We start from the raw sequence: 22,435 nt of genomic DNA, 5'->3' as shown, positions 1-22,435 counted from the left end.
ATGAGGTTTAACAGGCATGACCTACCCTTGACAAATCCAAACTGGGATGGATCTAGAGTTTGAAGGTCACCTATATCCTTATTTATGAGATCCATGATGATTTCTTCCATTGCCTTACAGATGAGGCTGGTTAAACTTATGAGTCTATAGTTACTCGGGTTTGTTGCAAAGCCTTCCTTGTGGAGGGGGATAACAGTTGCTGTTTTCCATTCAGTGGGGACAAAGCCAGTCCTCAGGCTGTGATTGAATAGGGTGCCTTTGTGGAGTAGCTACCTCGTGTTTAAGAACATTATCCAGCTTTACTCTGTTGCATATCGCCTACTCAGAGGCGATTTCTGCCTACCATACAAAGCTATGTCAAACCCAGAGCTGTTGGACATGCTCCACGTAAAGAAATCCCAATCCCTTCGAGGTACACACTCTAGGGACCTAAACCTTGTCACCACAATAAACCTAAACCTTGTCACCACAATAAACAGAACATGCTGGAGGGATAGAGTCCTGTCTCAGAGATTTCCCATACTCTGGAACAAACTACCTATCTATATCAAACAAAGCTCCTCATTAGCACTCCAAGAAAAATCTTGATGATTGGATGGGAGATAGGAAATTCACCCCTGGGATCACTTCTGTGACTCTGCTTGACAGGGGCACAGGAAAATAATTTTCTTGGGTGGCAAAAGCCAGGGTACCATTTGGCTAGGCTTATATAGGCCCTAGGGCCAATAGCCTAGTACCTGCCTATGAACCTATGAACCTATCAATGCAGCCCGGAATGCCATCTGGTCCAATGGAGGCTGTTTTCTTAATTTTGGAGAGAGCATCAATGGCTTGCTCTTTGGAGATGCAGGGAGGAGGCAATGTTGAAGACATGGTTTGTGGTATGCTTTGGAGGGGATGGGGGGGTGAAATGTTTGCCAAACCTGTCTGCTATCTGGTTTGCAATTTCTGCAGGGTTAGTGTGTGCAATACCATCCACAATTAGTTCAGCACACATCTGAGTCCTATCTTTTAAGTTGTGGACATAGCTGAAGAAGGCCTTATGGCCTTGGCTATGGTTGCTACATGTTTCTCATAGTTGCTCTTTGAGGATTTTACAAATTGTCTTATTTGCTTGTTTAAGCCAAGGAGGGTTTTCTTCCAAGTCTGGGTTCTCACGTGTGTATTTTTAGACAGCAGATTGTTTTGCTTATTGTATAATCTATTAACGCTAGATGTCTACCAGGATGTCTTTTTTTCCCCTGGAGGATCTTGCTTTAATCCCAGCAGGCATGGTTGTATCTATACATATGTGTAGTTGTTTATACAAGGCATCAGTGTATACCTTAGTATAGCAGTCAATGCTATCTGTGCAAACTGGAGCTTGGAAGTCTATTATACCATACCTTAGAAGGGTATAGTTAGCTTTGATGAAGTTATTTAACCTGACTTCTCCTTTGGGGAATTCTGGTGCTATTGGTACTTCAAAAATGACTGATTTATGGTTGGATTTAAGCAGTGCAGGCCCTAAAATTGAGGCATTGCATTGGTCACTCATATTGGTGAGGACCAGGTCTACAATATTAGAGCTCCTTGTGGGGTGGTGCACTATTTGTTTTAGGGCATTTGAGTTAACAAAGTCCAGGAACTTTTGTGCAACTGAGTTTGTGCTCGTATAAGATTCCCAGCTAATGGAAGGATAGTTGAAATTACCCATGGCTAGGATGTTAGATTGTATTTCCCAGGTATGTCTAAATAAGCTGTGCGGGCTTCTTGGTTCATGGAAGGGGATCTGTAACTGATGATAACAAGAAGGGAGATCTTACTCACAAGTATATGGACTTGAAGTAACTCCATAGAGTTATCTTATCTAACCATTCTAGAAGTATAATTATCTTTAATGAAGCTAGATATTCCACCTCCTTTGGTTCTTACACTTTCAGTTTGTGGTCTGAAAGTGTGAAAGGCATTGTAGCCTTGCAAGGCCTGGATATTTTCTATGGCCTTGAACCAGGTTTCTGTGACTGCACAGATGCCAATATCTTCCAGGGAGAGGAGTGCGTCCAGAGACTGCAGTTTCTGATTTAAATTCCTAGCATTTATCAGCATGACCCTTAGTTTCTTTGTGTCTGATATTTTCACATCAGAAATTTTGGTTTTGTGACCATAACTAAAAAAGGCATTATAGGGGAGGCAAGTGCCTTAGCCAGCAAACAGAAGCCTAGAGGTTCCAAGTGGAGTTCATCTCTAGCAGAGCAATGTGCTCTATCCACCATGTCATCCCAGGCTGACAGGAACCAGATCCCCTTAGAATGACACCAGAAACTAAGCCAATTATTGAAGTCAGTCATTTTTTGTTTATACTGTGGCATCATCCTAGGTGAGGGTAAAATGCTGCTCAAATCTAGGGACATAATTGCCTGGGACACATATTCAGAGAGTTCAATCATGTATCTCTTCATATAACCCAGTGAGGTACATCTCAAGTCTTTCACACCAACATGAACTATGACAGAGTCATAACGGTACTTGTTGTTGAGAAACTTGACTGCATGGGTGACCTGACAAATCCTTGAACCAGACAGACAGCTGACCGTAACCTTCTCCTTGTTTAACCTGGTGAGTGGGGTGCCTGTATGCCTCACTATAGAGTCACCTATAAATAAAACATTTGGAATACATGTGCATTGCCTTAAGGGCTTATCTGGTGAGATGCTGGTGCTAGTATTTTTATGTGTATTAGGTGTTTTAGGTGTGTGTGTGTGTGCTGACAACCTGTTTAGTGTTGCTGTTCTTGGCACGAGAGAGCATGATTCCAGATTCTTAATGTAGGAGCATCTCTTGCAAATTGGACTTGAGTGATTTAGGAGTAAGGCGTTGTTAGTGTACATGAGGCAGTTGCTGCACTGCCTCAAAAAACATGTCAACCAAGCTAACAGGAGAAACAGAGGGCAATTGACAGTCCATAATGCAAGGTTTGAAACTGGTATCTCCACAGATAAGGAGAAAAAGATGGAGGTATCTGGTAGGGGGCTATTTTAGGGGTGACTAATCTATGGCGTGTACAGTAGGAGGTCTACAAGAATGGATCTATAGGGTCTGATGTTGATAGGTACGAAGTAAAATCGCTGCTGGATGGTCCACTTAACAGCTGAGAGCTTTTTAAGAACTGCTGTGCTAGATAGCAGCCACTTCTAAGGGAAAATACATCTACTGGCACTTTTGTGTCTATAACTGCCAAGAGTTACCCCTTCTGAGTAACGGTGCATGATGGTGCACTACACACAAACAAGAACAAAGCAGCTAATACAAAGAAACCATTAAAAAAGCTCAAACTGAGCCTTGAACCAGTGAAATAACTCAAACTGAGCCCTGAACCAGTAATCGTCAATTAGATAGTCCTAACGTACACTCCTGCCACAAGGATGTTGGGGGGGGGGGTCTCAAAAAGAAGATGTCCTGATTTTTAGCACTCAGTCCACAAACAGAACTGGATTCAGCCAACAAAAGTGCAAAGGAACAACAGAATAAAAGCAGAATACTTTTTTTTCTTAAATCAAATAGCCAACAGAATAAAACAGCAGAACAGATATTTTCTTAAATAAGTAAAAGCAGCTGTTGGTGTGAAATACAATCAAGTGCAACAAGTAAAGTAGTAAAATTGAAACTTAGCATTCGTAGTTTTCTCGGATGGTTTGGTATGATCAGAGGAGTAGAGGCTGACTGCTTAACTCTCTGGAGCCTTTCTAAGACAAGCGCCAAGCCACACAACTATCATCCTTAAGTATAATACAAAAGCAAAGCAGCTAAGACAAAGAAAACAATGAAAAAGCTCAAACTGAGCCCTGAACCAGTAACCTTCAATTAGATAGTCCTACTGTACACTTCTGCCACAAGGGTAGATGGGGAATTTCTCCAAAAGAAGACGTTCTGATTTTTAGTGCTCAATCCTCATACACAACTGGATTCAGTCAGTCTGAATCCAGTCTATACTATGGCCAACAGAAGTCCATCGGAAAACAGAATTTACGCAGAATACTTTTTTCTTACAATAAATGGGCAACAGAGCAAAAAGCAGCACAGTTTATTTTTCTTAAATTAAATATAGCAACAGAATAAAACAGCAGAACAGATATTTTCTTAAATAAGTAAAAGCAGCAGTTGGTGTGAAATACAGTCAAGTGCAAAAATGTAAGAAAATAAATTATGTAGTATGAAGTTCTGATTATACAGAAAATTGCAATGTGTTACTTTTTCTCTTTCACATTATTGAAGTGAAACTTTTTTAGGCATGGTAGTGTGAGTTCAGAGTGAAACAAAGAGTGAAATGGAAGTGAGAGTCTGCCAGATGGTGGCGCTGTTCAGTGCCCGACTGTTACCAAATCATGAGTCGGCGAGGGAAGGTAACCTGATTTGTGCAGAATTCCTGCACTTCTTTTTCTAACAGGAACAAAGTTCATTTTCTTCTTTCAATTGTTACTGATACTAAATCATTTTAAATCAGGACATTCTTAACAGTTTCTGAACATGCAGCTCTAAATAGTGAACTTTGGTGACAATGCTTTAACTTGTATTTCATATCGCTTTATGTCCTTAAGAAACAGGAGAGTCTGACAACAACATTTTAAACATATGCTTTTTCATCAGTGCCTCAGGGGTTAGTTAGCATCACTGCGGCTTGCTTCTCCAGACCGGTTCTTGAATGGGATGCCTTCAGGACAGAATTGTTGTGTTCTCCATGTCTCTGTAGTGTGCGTTTTTGCTAGGTCCCCTGGCTTCATCCCACATCCCAAAAACATGGCATAGACAAACTGTAAAGCTTCTTTGTGTGTCTCTCTGTGTGTGTGTGTGTGTGTGTGTGTGTGTGTGTGTGTGTGTGTGTGTGTGTGTGTGTGTGTGTGTGTGCGCGCGCGCGCATGTGTGTGTGTGTATGTGTGTGTGTGCGCGTGCGCCTGCCTGAGCCCTACAACCAAATGGTGTCTCATCTAGAATTACTTTCTTTTCCTTGTGCACAGGTCCTGGTTTCCCATAGCCTAAAATTAATGTCTGGTGACAAAAAATGAATTTATGTATACTACGACCTTTCACTTGTTACATGTGGAGTAACATACATGGGTCATCAGCTGGTGAACCTTGCAGAAGCATTGTGCAGGTCAGTCCATAGCCTACAGTGTGGCAGTCATGTAGTACACAGGTTCCACTAGAGCAATCCACTGTAAGACACAACCAGTCTAAGCCCTTTTCTTCAGCTGTAATAATGGGCTGGATTACAGAAGCATTCTTACACACTGACTGAACCCAGTTGGATTGTTAACATATTACCGCAGCTTTTATCCTGGTAAATGATTGCTTAGTAGATGTTTAGAAACACTCGCTACAACCCCCACCCCTTTTCCCACCAAACCTCATGTCTGAGTGCAGCACAAGTGGTAAAATTGAATCAGGTCTTAGGCTGTTAAAGAGTGCATTGCTGAAGCCTGCAAAAGTCCTGGATGGATTTCACCCATAATCTGGCTAAGAAGCGATGAAACTTGAAAAGTGTATCAGTACAAAATGTATAGTTAAGAGCAGTAAGCTATAATGACAATGACCAAAGTTTTTCCTTTCCAACCTGTGATGTTGAACCTTTTGTAAAGATGCAGGGTTGTGTGCGTGGGTGGGTAGCTTATGTCTCAATCTCTTAGCACAAGAAATCTGGACAAAAACTAAAACACTGGGAGCACAAAGGCTCAAAAATAGGGACAAATTTTAAATACTGCTCATAAACTTGGAAAGTTGCTAGAATAACAAGATTTGTGTTAACACATTTTCTGAAGAATGTGAAGTCTGTAACTCAAATGTGTGTCATTTAGTGACTTCAATACCAAGTGATTTGCCCAGAAAACACACATTTTATGATGAATACACCAAAAATATGAACCCAAAATCTATACATTCTGTGAAAATCTGGAAAGTTGATAAGTATTTTGGTTGGGGGGTGGGCATGAACTATAGTAAGTACCCAGATTCCAGTTGCTGTTTTTGTGGGTGCGCTGTGTACATGCAGTTGCACTCCAGCAGGTGCACTGCTGTACTAACTACAAAAAGCTGCTATTACATGGGGAAATGGCATCCAGCCATCCACCTTGTCCTGCAATATAAATAGTGATACTGCCTCACTTCCCAGAAAAGCTAATAAGTAAGTATATTTTTACTCCACCTCCACGGAGGTAGAGTGCATCAACTCCTTTTAATATGAAGTTGGCATATCAATGCAATGGATGCTGTCCTCCAGAACACAGTACTCTCAGTCTGAATTTTATCCTAATCTGACATATTCACAAGAGGACATAAGAAAAACTACAAGTGAACTAGCACAATTTGTTTGTTATATCACAGATTCGAAAAGTCAACAGATAAAGCATATAAACTTAAGTATCTGTAACAGAATATAACAACTAAAACAGATGATTGATTGGTGACAGAAAGCCATCCTTTCTAAAGAAATGCTATGGAATGACTGAGAAGAAAGCATAACATCCACAAGGAATAAAGAAACTTATCTGAAGAGAGTAACTGCACCGTGCGGTAAAATTCAAAACTAGAAGTGAGGCCAACAACTGTAGAGTAGTTTGTCCTCAGTGGGCATTGTTCAATAATACAAACCTCAGCCAATCAACACTGAGTGGATGGGGTTTGTTAGCAGCTCCTTAAGAAAGTGGGACTAAAATTTGTATCCAATGGGTTTGATGGCGTTTTGAAACAGGTTACAATCTTTTAGGGCAAAAGTACTGACGTTGGGTTCTTGCAATAAGGACCTTGATGTATTGGTACCTTAAAAAGCACATCCTAATGTCTGCCATGCTGCTCATTGGTAGCACTTGCAATCCTTCAATACGTGACCACCATGCACATTCTTTTTTATTACAATTGAGTCCATTCAGTTTTTCAATGGCTGAGTTTTTGTATTTGTTCTCCAAATATTTTTGTAAGGTGCAAAAATTGTAAATGTGTGCGTCACCACTAAAATTGTGTTTTTCTAAATACAGGAAACTGTATTCTTGCATCAACAGCCAAGTGCTTCAATTCAGACATCACAAAATGTGTTATCAAGGAGGACACAGGACAGTTCTAAGGGTAATATTAAACAGAACCCACACAGTACAAAGAACATTTAGAAGAGCTCAGTGTTGGAAGCATTTCTGTTTAAAATGAGTGACAGTGCAATGGGTCTCAAAAATAACATCTGAGCTTTGCAGATAACACAGAAGTTTTCACCAGTATTGTGGGGGGGTGAGGATAGGATTAAAAAGGTTCCTGTGGAGTAAGAGGAATGGGTAAATGTGTTACATATCAACCTCAATGCAAACAAGTACAAAACAATATAAACAATACACTTGGCAAGAAAAAAGACCCAGAGGCTTGTGAGAAAAATTCTGCTATAAGACATAGCCAGCAAAAGAAGACATCGATTAATGGTAATTCCAGAACTGTGAGGCAGAAAGATGAAGCCCTATGAGCCTTATGAGTTGAGATCAGTCAGCAATCTAAAAGATTGAAGAAGCCTGCATTAAAAGATGGATGTGAGCAGTGAATATCAGATTACCTATTTTAGGATGAGGGGAAGTAACTTGTTCCACTGTGGCACTGATGTTTATTGAAAGACAGATGCCTTTACAAGGGCAGCATGAAGAGCCAAGGATGTGCACATTTACAAGTGTGGTGATGCCCTATAGCTGATATCTGCCCAATGTATAAATATGTGCTATCTGTAGCCACAGGGCTGATGTTCTGGTATGACAACATCAAACTAACACAAGACATGTAGATGTTAGTGGCAGCAGATCTCCTTGATGACTGTTGAGGTGATAGGTTCCCATGGCCATTCCTTGCCTAAAGGTGAATGAATGCACTAGCTTTGAATGCTGGGAATGGTAGTCAGCATGCGTGAAAGAGAAACAGGATAAAAAAAATAAAACCGCATTGGACAGTGAAGGTCAGTGCTGGGATAATCGTCTTTTTCCTGAAGATGCAGAAGCCCAGAAGTGGATTCCATTAAGTAACAGAATAAAAAACACAATCGCCTGTGCTGAGGACTGTGAGTTGAGAAGTGCTTTGCCCCCAGAGAAAATGCTTTGTTAGAATGCCATGTTTACACTGTGTATTTTCACTCAAAGCAGCATTCACCTTGAAGTGTTTGCAAATGATAATCCTTATCCAAACAAAAAATCCAAGGAAAGACTACATAATGGACTGTAGATAGTGATCTTTCTATAAGGAGCAGAAATATATATTTTCACAACATGCTAACAGAAAGCCAACAACAATTAAACTACACTTTTACAATCTTATCATTTAAAATCAGACTTGGACAGCTTCCCAGAATGTAGACCTACTGATGGTTCAGTGAGAGAAAACAATACTGTATAGCTTATGCTCAATTCAGCTATGACATTTCTTTTCTTTCCTTTTCTCTTCTTTCTTTATGGTTCATAACTTACCAAGTGGCTCTCTTGCTCAGATGCACTCGTCCAGTTAGGTACATTTGCCAATTTTCTGGGCAAAAGAAAAAAACTCCTTGAGCTACTGTAAATGAATTGAAAGACTGCAGCTTCAAAAGGGGCACTTAACCACTGGATCTTATTCGAGGAAAGTCTGCATTGTAAGTTAAAGCTGTTGCAGGACCTTCTAGTATTTTCTATTAACTTTACGCATCATAATAATGAGGTTGTTTGGGGGAAGTGTTAGACTGCCTGTGAGATGTCAGGGTAGCATTTTATCACACTGTCCTCAGCATCTATTCTCATTTCTCATACAGGATATTGAAATACGGAGTGTGCTACTTTCGAGTGTGCTACTTTCAAAGTCAAAATCTGTCTAATGCATTGATACCTATATGCATAAAATTAGTACCTTTAAGTCCATTGCTGGCAGCCTTAAAATTAAAATGTGAATTCCCTTCCCTCAACAGATTACACAAAACTGACACATTTAATGATGTTATCACAATCTCATGGATTTTGTGTAAGAATAGTTAGTACATGACAAAGAAACATAATGAATATTGGTTGCATATTGTGTTTAAGGAATTTTTCTCTCACCAAGGCTTAGTTACTTTAAGCACTTGTTTTTTTTTTTTCTCTCTACAATAAACATATATATATACATTTGTGATTACTATTCACAAATGACAGGATTTTTACTCTTTGCTTTGATGTGTTTTGACACAAACAAGCTCCACAAAATAATACTGGCAATGAAAGTTCCAATTACTTCTTGTTCCACCAAAATATATGACAAATATATGACATTAACACACATTTTTATATGAGACCTAAAACATTCCATCATTATCTTCTTTGCCAAATGTTCTCACAACTCTGCTGTTTGGATCAGCAGCCACTGTCCACAGCACGTGGAACATTGACTTCATTATTGGTCCAGTGCTATAGTCCTCTCTGAAACTGTAAGACTGTTTTCCATGCTAAAGAAGCAGGTGCCAATCTCATTCATTCTTGTGTTCATTCATTCTCCAAATAACTGTTTATCCCCATTATAATCTATTGCAGGGTCATGAGGCAGCTGCATCCAGACTGTATGGATCCAATAGCCAACCTATTTCTCCCCCCCACAAACACACACACACACACACACACACACACACACACACACACACACACACACACACACAGACATGCATGTGCACAGGCACGTATGCACACTGACAGATACACACAGACACATGGCACACAAACCTTTCAATAATTTGGATGATCACCATTCCAGTTATGGCACATCCTCGAGATGTTGGAGGAAATTTTACTCCTGACAAAAACTCCCAGAATGAAGGTAGAATGAGCAAAACTCTGCACAGAAGCCACCCCGAGCCAAAAACTAAACTGGAGAACCAGGTACTGAAAGACTCATCACTGAACCACTGTGTTGCCAACACTGCTGTTTACTGAAATGCTCCAAGTAACCTTCATATGTACACACTGCAGGATTGAGATTTTGCTTATAATTGCTTAGGCACATTAGAATCCCATTACTGAAAGAATTATATTTAAGACAATACAAATTTTACAGGTACAGCTAATTAGCACAGCTGCAGGTTACTATGAGTTTACATCTAATCAAAAACAATTTTTTTAAGGATTTATGCACGCATTTCAGACACAGAACATGTTTGGTGTGATTGTATTTGTTTGTGGCTGACCTTATTGCATATTTCTCAAACAGGGATTTCTCTTACAGACAATGCAGCTGGACTGGAATTCAGGATAGTCTAGGTTGATACCACAGCCCACATGTTCCCTTTTCTAATTTGGATTTGGGTTTATGACCAAGTGCTACTTTCCTGGTTCTTTGATTATAAATTGATTATAAATAGCAGTGTATAAGTAGGGTGCACTTAAAAAAAAACAGTAAAATTTACTATTTATCACAAATTGTCCTATCTGAAATGGCAATATAAGCTATAGTCATAATGGAACCTCTTGCAAGCTGTTTCTTTCTGTCCTTGATATTTGTCTTGACTTCATTGTCCTTAGCTGAAAACATGATGCCCTAATCATACGCAATGATAAGCATTCTATGCTACAAATTTGCTATAGAATAACTTTACAAAATTATTTGCCTGTGGCACATTGTGCTACCTCAAACTGGTAACTCTGGTGCTGTGTAACAGTACATGTTTATTATGTTAACATTTTAAAGTATCTTATGAATGAGATTACTGAGACTGTCAAATGAAAGACATGCTTCCAGTAGGTCAGCATACTTCTGTAATGAAAATATGAGGCAAAAATAATCAAGGTGGAGTTCTAAACCTAGCAGTTTTAAATATAAATGAATTAGTGCTCGATATTTCAATGAAATAAATCTCAGTGGGTGGCAATAGTGGTCTGGTTAGTCGAGGAAAACAAAAGATAAATAGTGCACCAATGCTCTTTCTCAGATGAAAGCATTGTCCATCTCCAATATTCTTTTCTGACTTAGATGTATGGCACTCTCAGAATAATCATTATTTGGTGGAGGTGGCATACATACAACTCCCTGCAGGTTTCAGAGACTGCTGCAATTTATTAATAGCACTTTATTAGTTTCTGTCTGCATCTGCTAAATTCATCAATTATGGAAATTTCAGACAACATACCCCTTGGCTTCTCATAAAAGTGGCAATTGTTTTCCATCAAATACTGCTCAACATGTGTTTTTATGTATTGCACATAGACATCCAGTTTGATTTACAAAAAATGTTGCTGGCAACTTTTACTATATATATAGGTCAAGTGACCTAATCATTATGTGTCCAGTTTTGTAGACATGGAAAACATGGAAAATAATGTTTAGGATGGATATAGAAGAAAAAAACATAGTGCAAATGTCCATGTGATTCACAAGTCTGCTAAATAAAAAACTCAGCACTGATAATGCATATCCAAGACAGAAAGGCTGTGTGTTGTCCAGCATCACAGCATGGCATTGTAACACTATCTATCCGCCATCCAAAAACCAGTGAGTTTCTAAAATAGCACTACTACCAATGCCAGCAGTGCAACTTGAGATGCATTTCAAGCAAAAGGCAGAACCCAAACATATACAGGCACATCAGTCCAGACACCCACATATACACATTTATAGAATTCTATTTACAGTAACAAGTCATGTATATGCATAGGCATAGTTATACATTCTGAATTCTGTGCATACAAGAACACACACACACACACACACACACACACACACACACACACACACACACACACACACACACACACACACACACAAACAGTATAATACAAAAGAATTGTGTAACATAATATGGCAAAGGCAGTCATTGCATACAGAGCCCTTGCCGAATTACAAATAAGAAGGCATATACAAGGATGGATAATGAACTTAATGTATTTTAATCATTCCACCACTTGTGCCAGTGTTGGCCAACTATCTAGCCTCTCCCCACATGTAAAGGCATATAGTTCACTACCTCAAACTGTACAGAACAGCTTTGAAAGGATAATCACATATTTACGTATTTTTTAAGTCACAAAGAAAGCACACTATCATTCTCATCCTCCTCTTCCTGTGGTATATTGTGCACCTACACTGAAATGCACCTGCAACAGGCTGCAAACATGGGTACTTGATATGACTCCTACCTGTAAACTGCTGCCTAGACAGTGGGGACATATAGTAGTAGTCATCCTGGTTGCAGTAGAGATCTGATAACATTGTTTGCATATAATTACAGTACAAAGTTTTGCTCAAATCTACATCACTAGAGGTACTGAGTTAGGTAGGCTGTCATCAATATTGTTGGCAGAGTGACTGCCCAAAATGATAGTAACAACCCCTTACACTGCAGGATACACAGGCTGCCATGTCATGCATTCTTTCATATCCCTGCAGTACCCTTCACTCCATTGCTTAAGGTAATATAATACTGTAGGCCACAGAGTTCCATTCGGAATGCCCTTTCTCTACTGAGTGTCACATCTCCAGTGTTTATAGTACTGTAGGGCTCTCCATCCGCCATGCTGCATGCCCTGTCTCCCTCTTACTGCCCTGCTTACTTTTGTTCAAGATCTTTTTTCTGACAGCATTACTTCCACTGATGAATGGCATGGCATTCCAAAGTTTTCACTCAGGCAACATCCTGTTTACATTTTTTGTTTCAGTATTCTGCGAAAATTTCTATCTATGCTAATAACAAGTTTATTTATAAGCAATTGTTTAGTTTAAATGAAATGAAGAAGTAAAGTATTGTCAATGCAGAATGTAATTCAAAGAATGTCATCTGTTGTTCTAGCTGGCTTAAACCTGACATGGGGAAGAAAGCCAAATTTAAGACACAGATTAAGAAAAAAACTTTGAATCCAGAGTTCAATGAGGTAAGATTAAATGTGCATCTTCTAAGGTATCACATTATGTTGTTGCCTTTATATAAACTGACTGCATTTTTGTGTTATCTGTGCTCATTCATAATATAGAGTTTGGGAAGTTGCAAGCTACAGAATTGCAGTTCAGCAGTTAAATAAGTTGATATACACTATGTAAAATAAAAACAAAATTAAATTGCAAAAGACGATAAAGTGACTCTAAAATGTTGCAGTGCATGGCATTTTATTAATACATGACTATTTCTTCTATGTGTTTAGGAATTTTTCTATGAGATAAAACACAATGAACTGGCAAAGAAAATACTAGATATCTCAGTCTGGGATTATGATATTGGTAAATCCAATGATTATATTGGTAAGTGTTTTTTTTTCATTGTTACAGGATAATATATGTTCACCACCTGCTGATAAGCTTACTATATGAATCATTTTTCTTGTAGCACTTAGTGTAGTATGTGTTTTTTTTTCAGATGTAGTGTAAGTATTGTTTCCTTGTAGATCCTGGTACTCTGATTTTGCCCTTATTGCTATTTGATACAGTAAATGACATAGACATATAAGTATGTATCAGGAATAATTATGTCAGTCAGGTGTCAGGTTGTGCATAGTGCATCACTGCTAAAGAGTATTGACTTAATGATTTCATCATAGATTTAAAAAGTTAAGTTCTTAACACTACTTGCAAAATACATAGTCAAATCAATCATTGTTTTGCTTGTTTGTTAACAGTGCACAATCTCCTATAGCTGTGCACTTGTATCACTAAACTCCTTCATCACATAAATACCTAGTTTTATTAAGTCAGAATATGATTAAAATGATCTGAATGATCTGAAGTGAGAGCAAAGGAATAGGTGTGGGAATGCTTTAATCCTATAATAAATACTTCCTTATACAGACCTCTAGTAAAAGTCAGCAAGTTGTTTTTCATTGAACTATTTTTTTAAACCCTTTACTAAATTAGCTCTTGTGACATAGGCACGTTTACATTTATGTAAAAGTAATCAAACTGTATTAACAAGTTGAAATTGTAGACAAACAGGTGCAGATTTCTTGCTCTTAAGAGTTGAGAGGTATGGCTGAAATGCTGTGTTTCATTTTACAGACAAGAGACCCCCAGAAAGATTACAAGGTGTTTTAATCTTATTCACATATTGCCAGAATTTTAAACATTAAACCCACAGGAATGATAGAACGTTCTAATTAATGCAATTAAAACGATGCTGCTCAAAGCAGGAAACATAACCAAAAAAAAAAGAAAATTATATTACTGGTGGTCTGCAGTTGCTACAGGTTATACCCTTGCTGCATGGAGTGCTACCATTCTCTGGTTCTAGTTAAATAAAATATTTTTATTCTAGTAAGCCACACAGGCTTAAAATCTATCATTGCTGCCGAAATCTGAAAATGTAGTTATGCTCATTTGCAGCTTGGCAGCCCATTCGCTACAGTGTATACCTCCCTGTAGAGAGAGCTTCATTTCAACTCTCCAGTTTTAGGAAAAATAAAAATGTTTCACAAACAGCTACAATGCGGCAAACAGCTGCGATAGTGTACACCATTCACACAGCAATACGTCATTTAGGTATTAGCTAAAATCAATCAGTGAAGAGCACTGGTGATCAGCAACATTCCTCTGTTTCTATACAGCCAGAAACGCTCTCAATGCTGCCGAAATCTCGCAGCTCGTTTATGCCTGTTTGCAGCGAGGCAGCCCTGAGTCCCTGCACAGAGCTTCAATTTCGGCTTTCATAAAAAATGTTTCTGAAACAGCTACAAAGCAGCAAACAGCTGCGGTAGTGTAGACATCACACATGGAACAGTTTGTGGATTAGGTTTTCAGCTAAAATGCTATATAGCAAAAAGCACTGACGATCGGCAACATTTCTTTGTTTGAATACCTGCAGAAACTCACTCAATGAAATCTGAAGGTTTACTTATGCCCATTTGCAGCTAGGCAGCCCTGTCACTAAACTGTGTACCTCCCTGCAGAGAGAGCTTCATTTCAGCTCTCCGATTTTAGTTAAAAAAAAAAAAAAGTTTCACAAACAGCTACAACGCAGCAAACAGCTGCAGAAGTGTAGACCATACAGAGAACAGTACATCGGTTCAGTTTTCAGCTAGAGTGCTATATAGTAAAGACCACTGATGATCGGCAACATTTCTCTTTATTTTGCATTCCATCCCGGTAGTTATAGTAAGTGATCGGGACATAAAAGTTTGCACTGACCAAGTAAGTTATTCAATCTGCCAAAATGCTTTAGAACCACAGTACTATTGTGTTCAGTTTCCCAAGGGAAGGAAAATAATCCTGGAAAATGTCAGGCTAGGGTTTAATTTTAAAAGCTGAGGGTAGGGAAGGGGTGTGTATGCTGATGTCACAATGTGGGTAGTGCTATCTGAGCCAGACTGAGAGCGGGACGCTCCTCAAATAAAAAGAGCCTAATTGCTTAAAAAATAAGGGGAAAGGTGCAGAAAAAGTGACACAGAAGCACTTTACAGTACTTAAAGTATGCATTAGTGAAAAAAAAAAAACAGTGTGTTCTGGAAGCTGCATCTTTGACACTCTCCCTTTAAATGAAATTTGGTAGTCTGGTCATCTGTCTGTCTACTTGCTTATTTTTGACAGGGAAAGACCACCATCTGCCAAGTAACTGCAAGTATAGAAGCAGTATGTGGCAAGCATTCAGTTTAACATCTTGTGACATGTTAAGAATCTCTGGTGGGTAAGCCATTAACATGTTTCCTACTTGATGGCTAGTGTAGACTGCAGAGGACAGAACTAACAAGCTTTGATCTAGGGACCTCCACTAACATAGAAGCTGAGAGTGAACTAGCTGTCATTGATGCTGACTGACTTTTGGTAGCTTTGGATATTATGTGTATTGTATAGTGTGTATTGATACTGCTCAAATAGCCATTAATCATTGGCCATTGGTAAAATAAGGAACATACATATTGCTAATGTTCTCTGAGTGCTAAAAAAAACAGCATTCCATGAATTATAAATGAGATATGAATGTCATTTTGTAGACTTCTGCCAAAAAAATTAACTATTGCAGTGACTCTAGTGAGAGTCGAGGGGACCTGAGGTGTTTTCTTAGCTCATGATTACTTAAAGGACACAAAGGCATGTTGATTCTGATTGGCCAGAAAGCTCTTCTCTTTTTTTTTTTTGATTTTTCTGTGTTGCTATATAGCCGTTGCATTTCCACAATGCTTGGCACATTTCTACAGAGCTAACAACACCTGGCAACCACACCACCAGAGAGAATCACATTTTTACTTGAATGCAGTCTAAAACAACACTAATAAGTACTTTTTCATTGATTCTGCACTTACACTGTGAACTGTTTGGTGGCTTAACTGCATTATATCACTGTATTTCATGGTGAATTTGAACTTGTTGCCCCTTTTTGTGATCTCAAGTTATAACTGATTTGGCTAAAGTATAGTTAGAGCACAGGGGGGCTGAGGCATTTCTTGGCCAAGAATTACTTAAAGGAGAGGAAGATGAATTGATTCTTATTGGCCAGAAGACTACTTCCTTGTTTTTGATTTTTCCCCTGCTGCTATATAGTTGCTATGTTTGTACAACACTGCGCAAAGTGGCAGTTAACGCTGCCATGTACAGACACAGGAGATTAGGCTTAAAAAAACTCCCTATAAGATTACCTTTGAAATTTCCTCAGTACTTAGTTGCACAAAGCACAACTAGTTGCATGTTGAGCAGCACAGCCCCATGGATTTACCCCCTTATAGTCTTAACTGTAGCATATATTCTTACAGCATCTGAGCTAGCCACCTGCAAAACCTCTTGTACCATGCTCTTGTAGATCACATAATAAGGCTCTGCAGGCCTGGATATGCACTTTCCTACTGTCTCTGCAGCTAGTTTGGTGGATAAGGGTATCCTGAGGCAATGTATCCAGTGTCTCATGTTTACAGACAACCATTTTATCATGTTTCAACTGTCCAAATTTTTGCAGAATGTCCAGATTTTTGCCTCAAAATTTCCATCTGTTCTTCATAAAATTTGTGGGGATTTTTTTGGCAAATCACTGGGATGATGTGAGGAATTAAATCACTAAATAATGACATACGTTTGAGTTTCAGACTTCATATCCTTTAGAAAATGCATTTTAACATAAACCTTGTAATTCTAGCTACTTTCTAAGTTTATAAGAGCAATATTTAAAATCTGTCCTTATTTTTGGGCCTTTGTCTCCTCAGTAGGGCAGGCTTTGTCCAGATTTCTTGGGCTAAGTGGTTGAGAGGTATAGAATTTATACAATGTCACTAGAAGTAAGACTCTCGCATACAAGCACTTGTAATACCAAACAGGTTGTCAGTAACACTCACACTACACCCACCACACATAATATGGGCCAGACACACAGAACATCATAAGCTGAGGCTTTTAAAAATCATCTTCCTAAACCCAGAAGACCTCCCGGACACTGGACTTACCATAAACATCCTCAGTAAGCTCAAAAGCACTCAACTAAAACATGACCCACCACTATACATACAGCTACATTTACAGTGTCTGAAGGTCTAGGCCCAAAAGGCAAGCCGCCACACGATGCAATATTTTGGTTATAGGAGATCTTTTGTGAGATACAGAGATGTCTCACTAACTAAGTTGCTGAGCCACAAGTACCAGTATGACTCAGTTATAGTCCACGTGTGCGTAAATTACCTGAGCTGTAACTCCTTGGACTACATGAAGACAGACATGCTGGAGCTCTCGGGCTATGTGTCCCAGACTGTTTGAGCCTGGCATTGTTCAGCATTCTACCTTCTTCGAGGATGATACCACAATATGAGCAAAAGATAATTGATTTTCATAATTGGCTTAGTTTTTAGAGTTAGTCCAAGTGTGTACAGTATTTGGCAGTATGGGAGAATATGGTCAACAGACCACCCTGCTTTGCCAGGGATGGTGTACACCTATCTTCTCTAAGCTTTTGAGTGCCAGCTGAAACCTTTTACTCCCTCATAGTGCCTTTTTTAGGCATTGCCAACCTGATACACCTTCTGACATAGCAAAACTACACCCAAAATATCTATAGGTGTTACTTCTCAATGCCATGAATCTAAACACAAAGCTCTACTCCCTACAAGCTCTCCTCACCCTGGATAATATAGACATATGTGCAGTTGCTGAGGCATGCTTTAAAGCCATGGAGACACTTTGGCAGTGCAGAGCTATGATGCCTTCCATACATTTAGACCAGCAACTGCACATGAATGGACAAAAGGTGGAGGTGTCTTAATTTATATCAAAAACAATCACATGTCAAAGTTGGTCAAACAGTATGACACACTTAAAGTCCACCACAGCCAACTTACCATAGACAAAGTTCCATACCATATCCTTACAAGGTATAGGCACCCCACTAAGACCCAGAAAACTTATAACATTTTCATAAATGTGCTAGAGACACTCCCCACTCAACCAAATTCCAAATTTATGGGTGACTTTAACCACCCCATCATAAACTGATGATCATACATGACCCCAACCATGCAGGCCTAGAGATTAAACATCCCTGGTCCAGCAAATCTGTACGCCTACTTGGGGCACTAACTCCCTTGACCTGGTCCACAAAAATATGGGAGAATGTTGCACATTCCTCCCCCACTGTAATGTCCTGTCTGGTCATTTTGGGCCATGAAACTGTCTCCTTTGAAATAAAAAAACCCATGAAAGCGCATTTGCCCAGTTTTGCACACTGGGCAGTGCCGATTAGCTAGGGTATAACTATTTCCGGCTCCACAAAGTCTCCTCTTCAATTTTTCCCTTGGAACTAGACAAACTTTCAACTTAAGCACTCAAGCCATTCATTTCTCAGCCTGGTACTTGCTCAAAACTCATAGCAAGCACTTATAAACCCTAACACTAGACCCCCCCTATACTGTACAGAAGGACAAGGCTCTCTATTCAACCTTATCAGCCATTCAGTAAAACAGTTCACTGTACCTATCCAGGCATGTCCAAAGGGCAGTTTCAGGTGTACTCTTCAGTCCAACTGGTGAATCTGGGCATTTTGAGGCAATGTTACAACTGCCTCGTACACAGACAACCCTCTACTCCTATCACCAAACATTAATACATGCGAGAGATGGAATTATACAGCCAAACTGGAGGCTAAGCTCTCTCAACCCAAGACTGGATCAGACAGTCAAGAGGAGAAGGGAAATACTTGCATCACACCACCATAGATCCAGTAAACCAGCACCGGCAAAAAAACACATAAATACATAAAAACATACTCGGAGGGTCTAAATAAAAATCTGCAAAAGCAACATTGACCTCCAAAGCAGACATCCAAGCAACCTCCACCCCCCCAACACAAACCATGAAACACATACTTCACAAAACCAGTGTGCCAAGCAATCACAGCCCTTAAGGCAAAATAATATACCCAACATACTAGTAATAGGTGACTCTATAGTCAGGCACACTGACGTCCCACTCACTAGGCTGAATAAGGAGAAGGTTACTGTTAGCTGCCTGTCGGGTGCCAGGATCCGCCACATAACACAAGCACTCAGGTTACTCCAGAACAAGTACAAATATGACTCTGTCATTGTCCATGTTGGTGTGAATGACTGAGCCATACCTCCCTGGACTACATGAAGAGAGACATGGAAGAGCTCTCTGATCATGTAGCTTAGGCCGGTATGACACTGACCCTGAGTAGCATCCTGTTCTCACCAAGAATGATACCATGGTATAAAGAAAAAATTATCAATTTCAACAATTGGCTAAGTTTCTGTTGTCATTCAAGGGGGATCCAGTGTCTGTCCGCCTGGGATGACATGCTCGACAAGCCACGCTGCTTCTCTAGAGATGGCTTGCACCTGTCACCCTTAGGCTTTCGAATACTGACCAAGGCTCTTGCCACCCCCACAGTGCCTTTTTTAGCCAAGGCTCAAAAGACAAACCCACTGCTGTAAATAGCATAAGTAACAAAAAACTTGGGGTAATGCTACTCAATGTCAGAAGTCTAAACCTCAAAATTCATGCACTCGAGCACTCCTCAGTATGGAGAAAATCGATATATGTGCAGTAACAGAAACCTGGTTTACGGCTCCAGAGAGCACCCCAGCACTACCAGGCTACAACTCATACCATATATTTCGGCCACAGAACCCGGACCGAAATAGAAAAGGTGGGGGTGTATCCATATTCATCAAGGATACCCACACCTCCAGGTTAGTGGCACAGCATGATGCTTCAGAGATCATCCACGTGCAACTAACAAAAGGCAAAACTGCAGTTCAAATTGTAGCTTGCTACAGATCACCCACCATGTCGCAGGACCTCCATTCCGTGTTTCTGGAAACACTGGGAAACATAAAGGTCCTACCAAACACCCTAATAATGGGTGATTTCAATTACCCAAACATTAACTGAGAGAACTACTCAAGTACTAACTCCCTTGCACATTTCCTAGAATTTATAAACTCAAACACCCTAGATCAACTGGTCAACACTCCCACCAGAGGTGACAACATATTGGACCTGGTCATCACCAACAGTATTCCACACTGGAGGTCAACCCCTTGCTGGTTAGATCTGACCATAAACAAGTCACTTTGGATATCCACATTTTGGCCCCACCCCGGGACAAGGAAACCACAGTGAAAAACTTTTCAAAAGCAAACTTCACATTACTTAAGACTGAGGTGGAAAGTTTCAAAGCCCCCATTCTAAAGGATAACGCTGTCCAAGCTGCAAAATCCTTTACTAATGCATTCTATGGGCAACTACAATAATGCATGGATTGTGCTATCCCAAGCAAAACCAAGACTCACTCCTCCAAGAAAAGGAAACCAGTCTGGTGGACCCCTGCCATAAACAAGCTATACAATAGAAGGAGGAAACTAGTACAGAAAAGAGTAAAATCCCAAGAAGGGAAGACATCCCTGATCAGTATCAGCAAGAAACTACGATCCTTCATAAAATCATACAAGGCGAGCTTCGAAAGAAAAATTGCCAAGGACTCCAAAGATAACCACAAGGCATTCTTTAGCTATGTCAAGAATCTAAGTGGTAATGCTCAGATCTGCTCGGAGTTAGTGCAGAATGGCACAAAATACACTGAACCAACAGGTTCAGTGCAAACATCACCCCCCTCTCACCCCCAAAAGGGCCCATAACTATACCAGAAGAATGTATAGCCCCTGAAATCACAGACACTCAGATTAAAACAGCCCTCTCCAAAGCCAAAAACACAGTATCATTGTGACCGGATGGTGTCCCAGGCTGCATCCTACACGAGCTCAAAGACGAACTAACCCCTCACCTAAACACACTGTTCAAACTCAGCCTCTCCACAGGCTATGTACCTATAGAGTGGTGCACAGCAACGGTTATTCCGCACCACAAAGGTGAAGCCACAACAGTCCCCAGGAACTATCACCCTATTAGCCTGACTAGCTTGGTCTGCAAAGCTATGGAGCGCATCCTCATGGAACTCATTAACAGAGACATTGGGAACCTCCAAACACTGGACCCTACTCAGTTCGGCTTTGTTAAGGGCAGATCATGCCTCCTAAACCTGGTGGACTTCTTTGAGACAGTTACCAAGGCTATAGATGAGGGAAAGTTGGTACACACAGCCTACCTAGACCTTGTAAAGGCCTTCGATACCATTCCCCATTCTGGTATTATAGACAAGCTCACCAGCCTGAACATAAACCCCTATGTCACAAGATGGATTGCCAACTGGCTCATGGACAGAACCCACATGGTAAGAGTTGTGGGAGCTAGGTCCGACTCTAAACCGGTTACAAGTGGCATTCCCCAGGGCTCAGTCCTAGGATCCCTCCTGTTCAGAATATACTTCTCAGAGGTACAGGCAAGCACAGGAGGACTATGGCTGACCAAGTTCGCAAATGACTGCAAACTAGGGGCTGTAATTGACTCTCCAGCTGATGCAGATATCCTCCAAAAGGGTCTCACTGAGATGGATACCTGGTGTCAAAATCATGACCTCAAGCTAAATGCCAAAAAGTGCATAGTTATCCCCTTTGGAAAAAACAAAGTACCCACAAACTACCATATAGGTGGTAGTCCCCTAAATACGGAAAATGTAATAAGGGATCTGGGGACCCAAGTAGATAGTAATCTCTCCTTTGATAATCACATTGCCAAAGCAGTTAGAAAATCCTTCTATGTGGCCCACCTAATCACAAAAGGGTTCACATCCAGATCAAAAGAGGTCATTGTGCCCCTGTACTCATCACTCATCAGACCCATCAGAGAGTACAACGCCCCATTTGGGATGTACCTTACAAGACACCTGCAACAGCTGGAAAGACCAGAGAATTACCTCACCAAGAGGATCACTGGCCTCAAACAGATGCCCTATACAGCTTGACTGAAGAAACTCCAGCTGTACTCGGTTGCATACCGCCTACTCAGAGGTGATCTCTGCCTGACATACAAGGCCATGTCCAACCCAGAATTTATGGACATGCACCACCTAAAGAAAACCTTATCCCCTCAAGCCACATGCTGTAGGCATCTAAACCTCACCACAACAATAAATAGGTCATGC

At 40.1% G+C, this 22,435-nt stretch overlaps 1 protein-coding gene across 2 annotated transcripts in view; it reads left to right on the top strand.

The window, feature by feature from the left end:
* The window catches only part of RPH3A (rabphilin 3A), a 1,850,086-nt gene that overhangs the window by 1,763,117 nt on the left and 64,534 nt on the right, over nucleotides 1–22,435 (top strand). For both annotated transcript variants that reach the window (XM_044068420.1, XM_044068419.1), the window contains 2 exons: nucleotides 12,770–12,851; nucleotides 13,119–13,215. In XM_044068420.1, the coding sequence (XP_043924355.1) occupies nucleotides 12,770–12,851; nucleotides 13,119–13,215 (179 nt within the window). The remainder of the gene's footprint in view (nucleotides 1–12,769; nucleotides 12,852–13,118; nucleotides 13,216–22,435) is intronic.

The sequence above is a fragment of the Protopterus annectens genome, chromosome 4.part0, assembly GCF_019279795.1.
Source record: "Protopterus annectens isolate FY-2018-M chromosome 4.part0, PAN1.0, whole genome shotgun sequence".
Lineage (NCBI taxonomy): Eukaryota > Metazoa > Chordata > Ceratodontiformes > Protopteridae > Protopterus > Protopterus annectens.
Note: the sequence above shows the minus strand (reverse complement) of the source record. Positions and strands in the feature narration are given on the sequence as shown.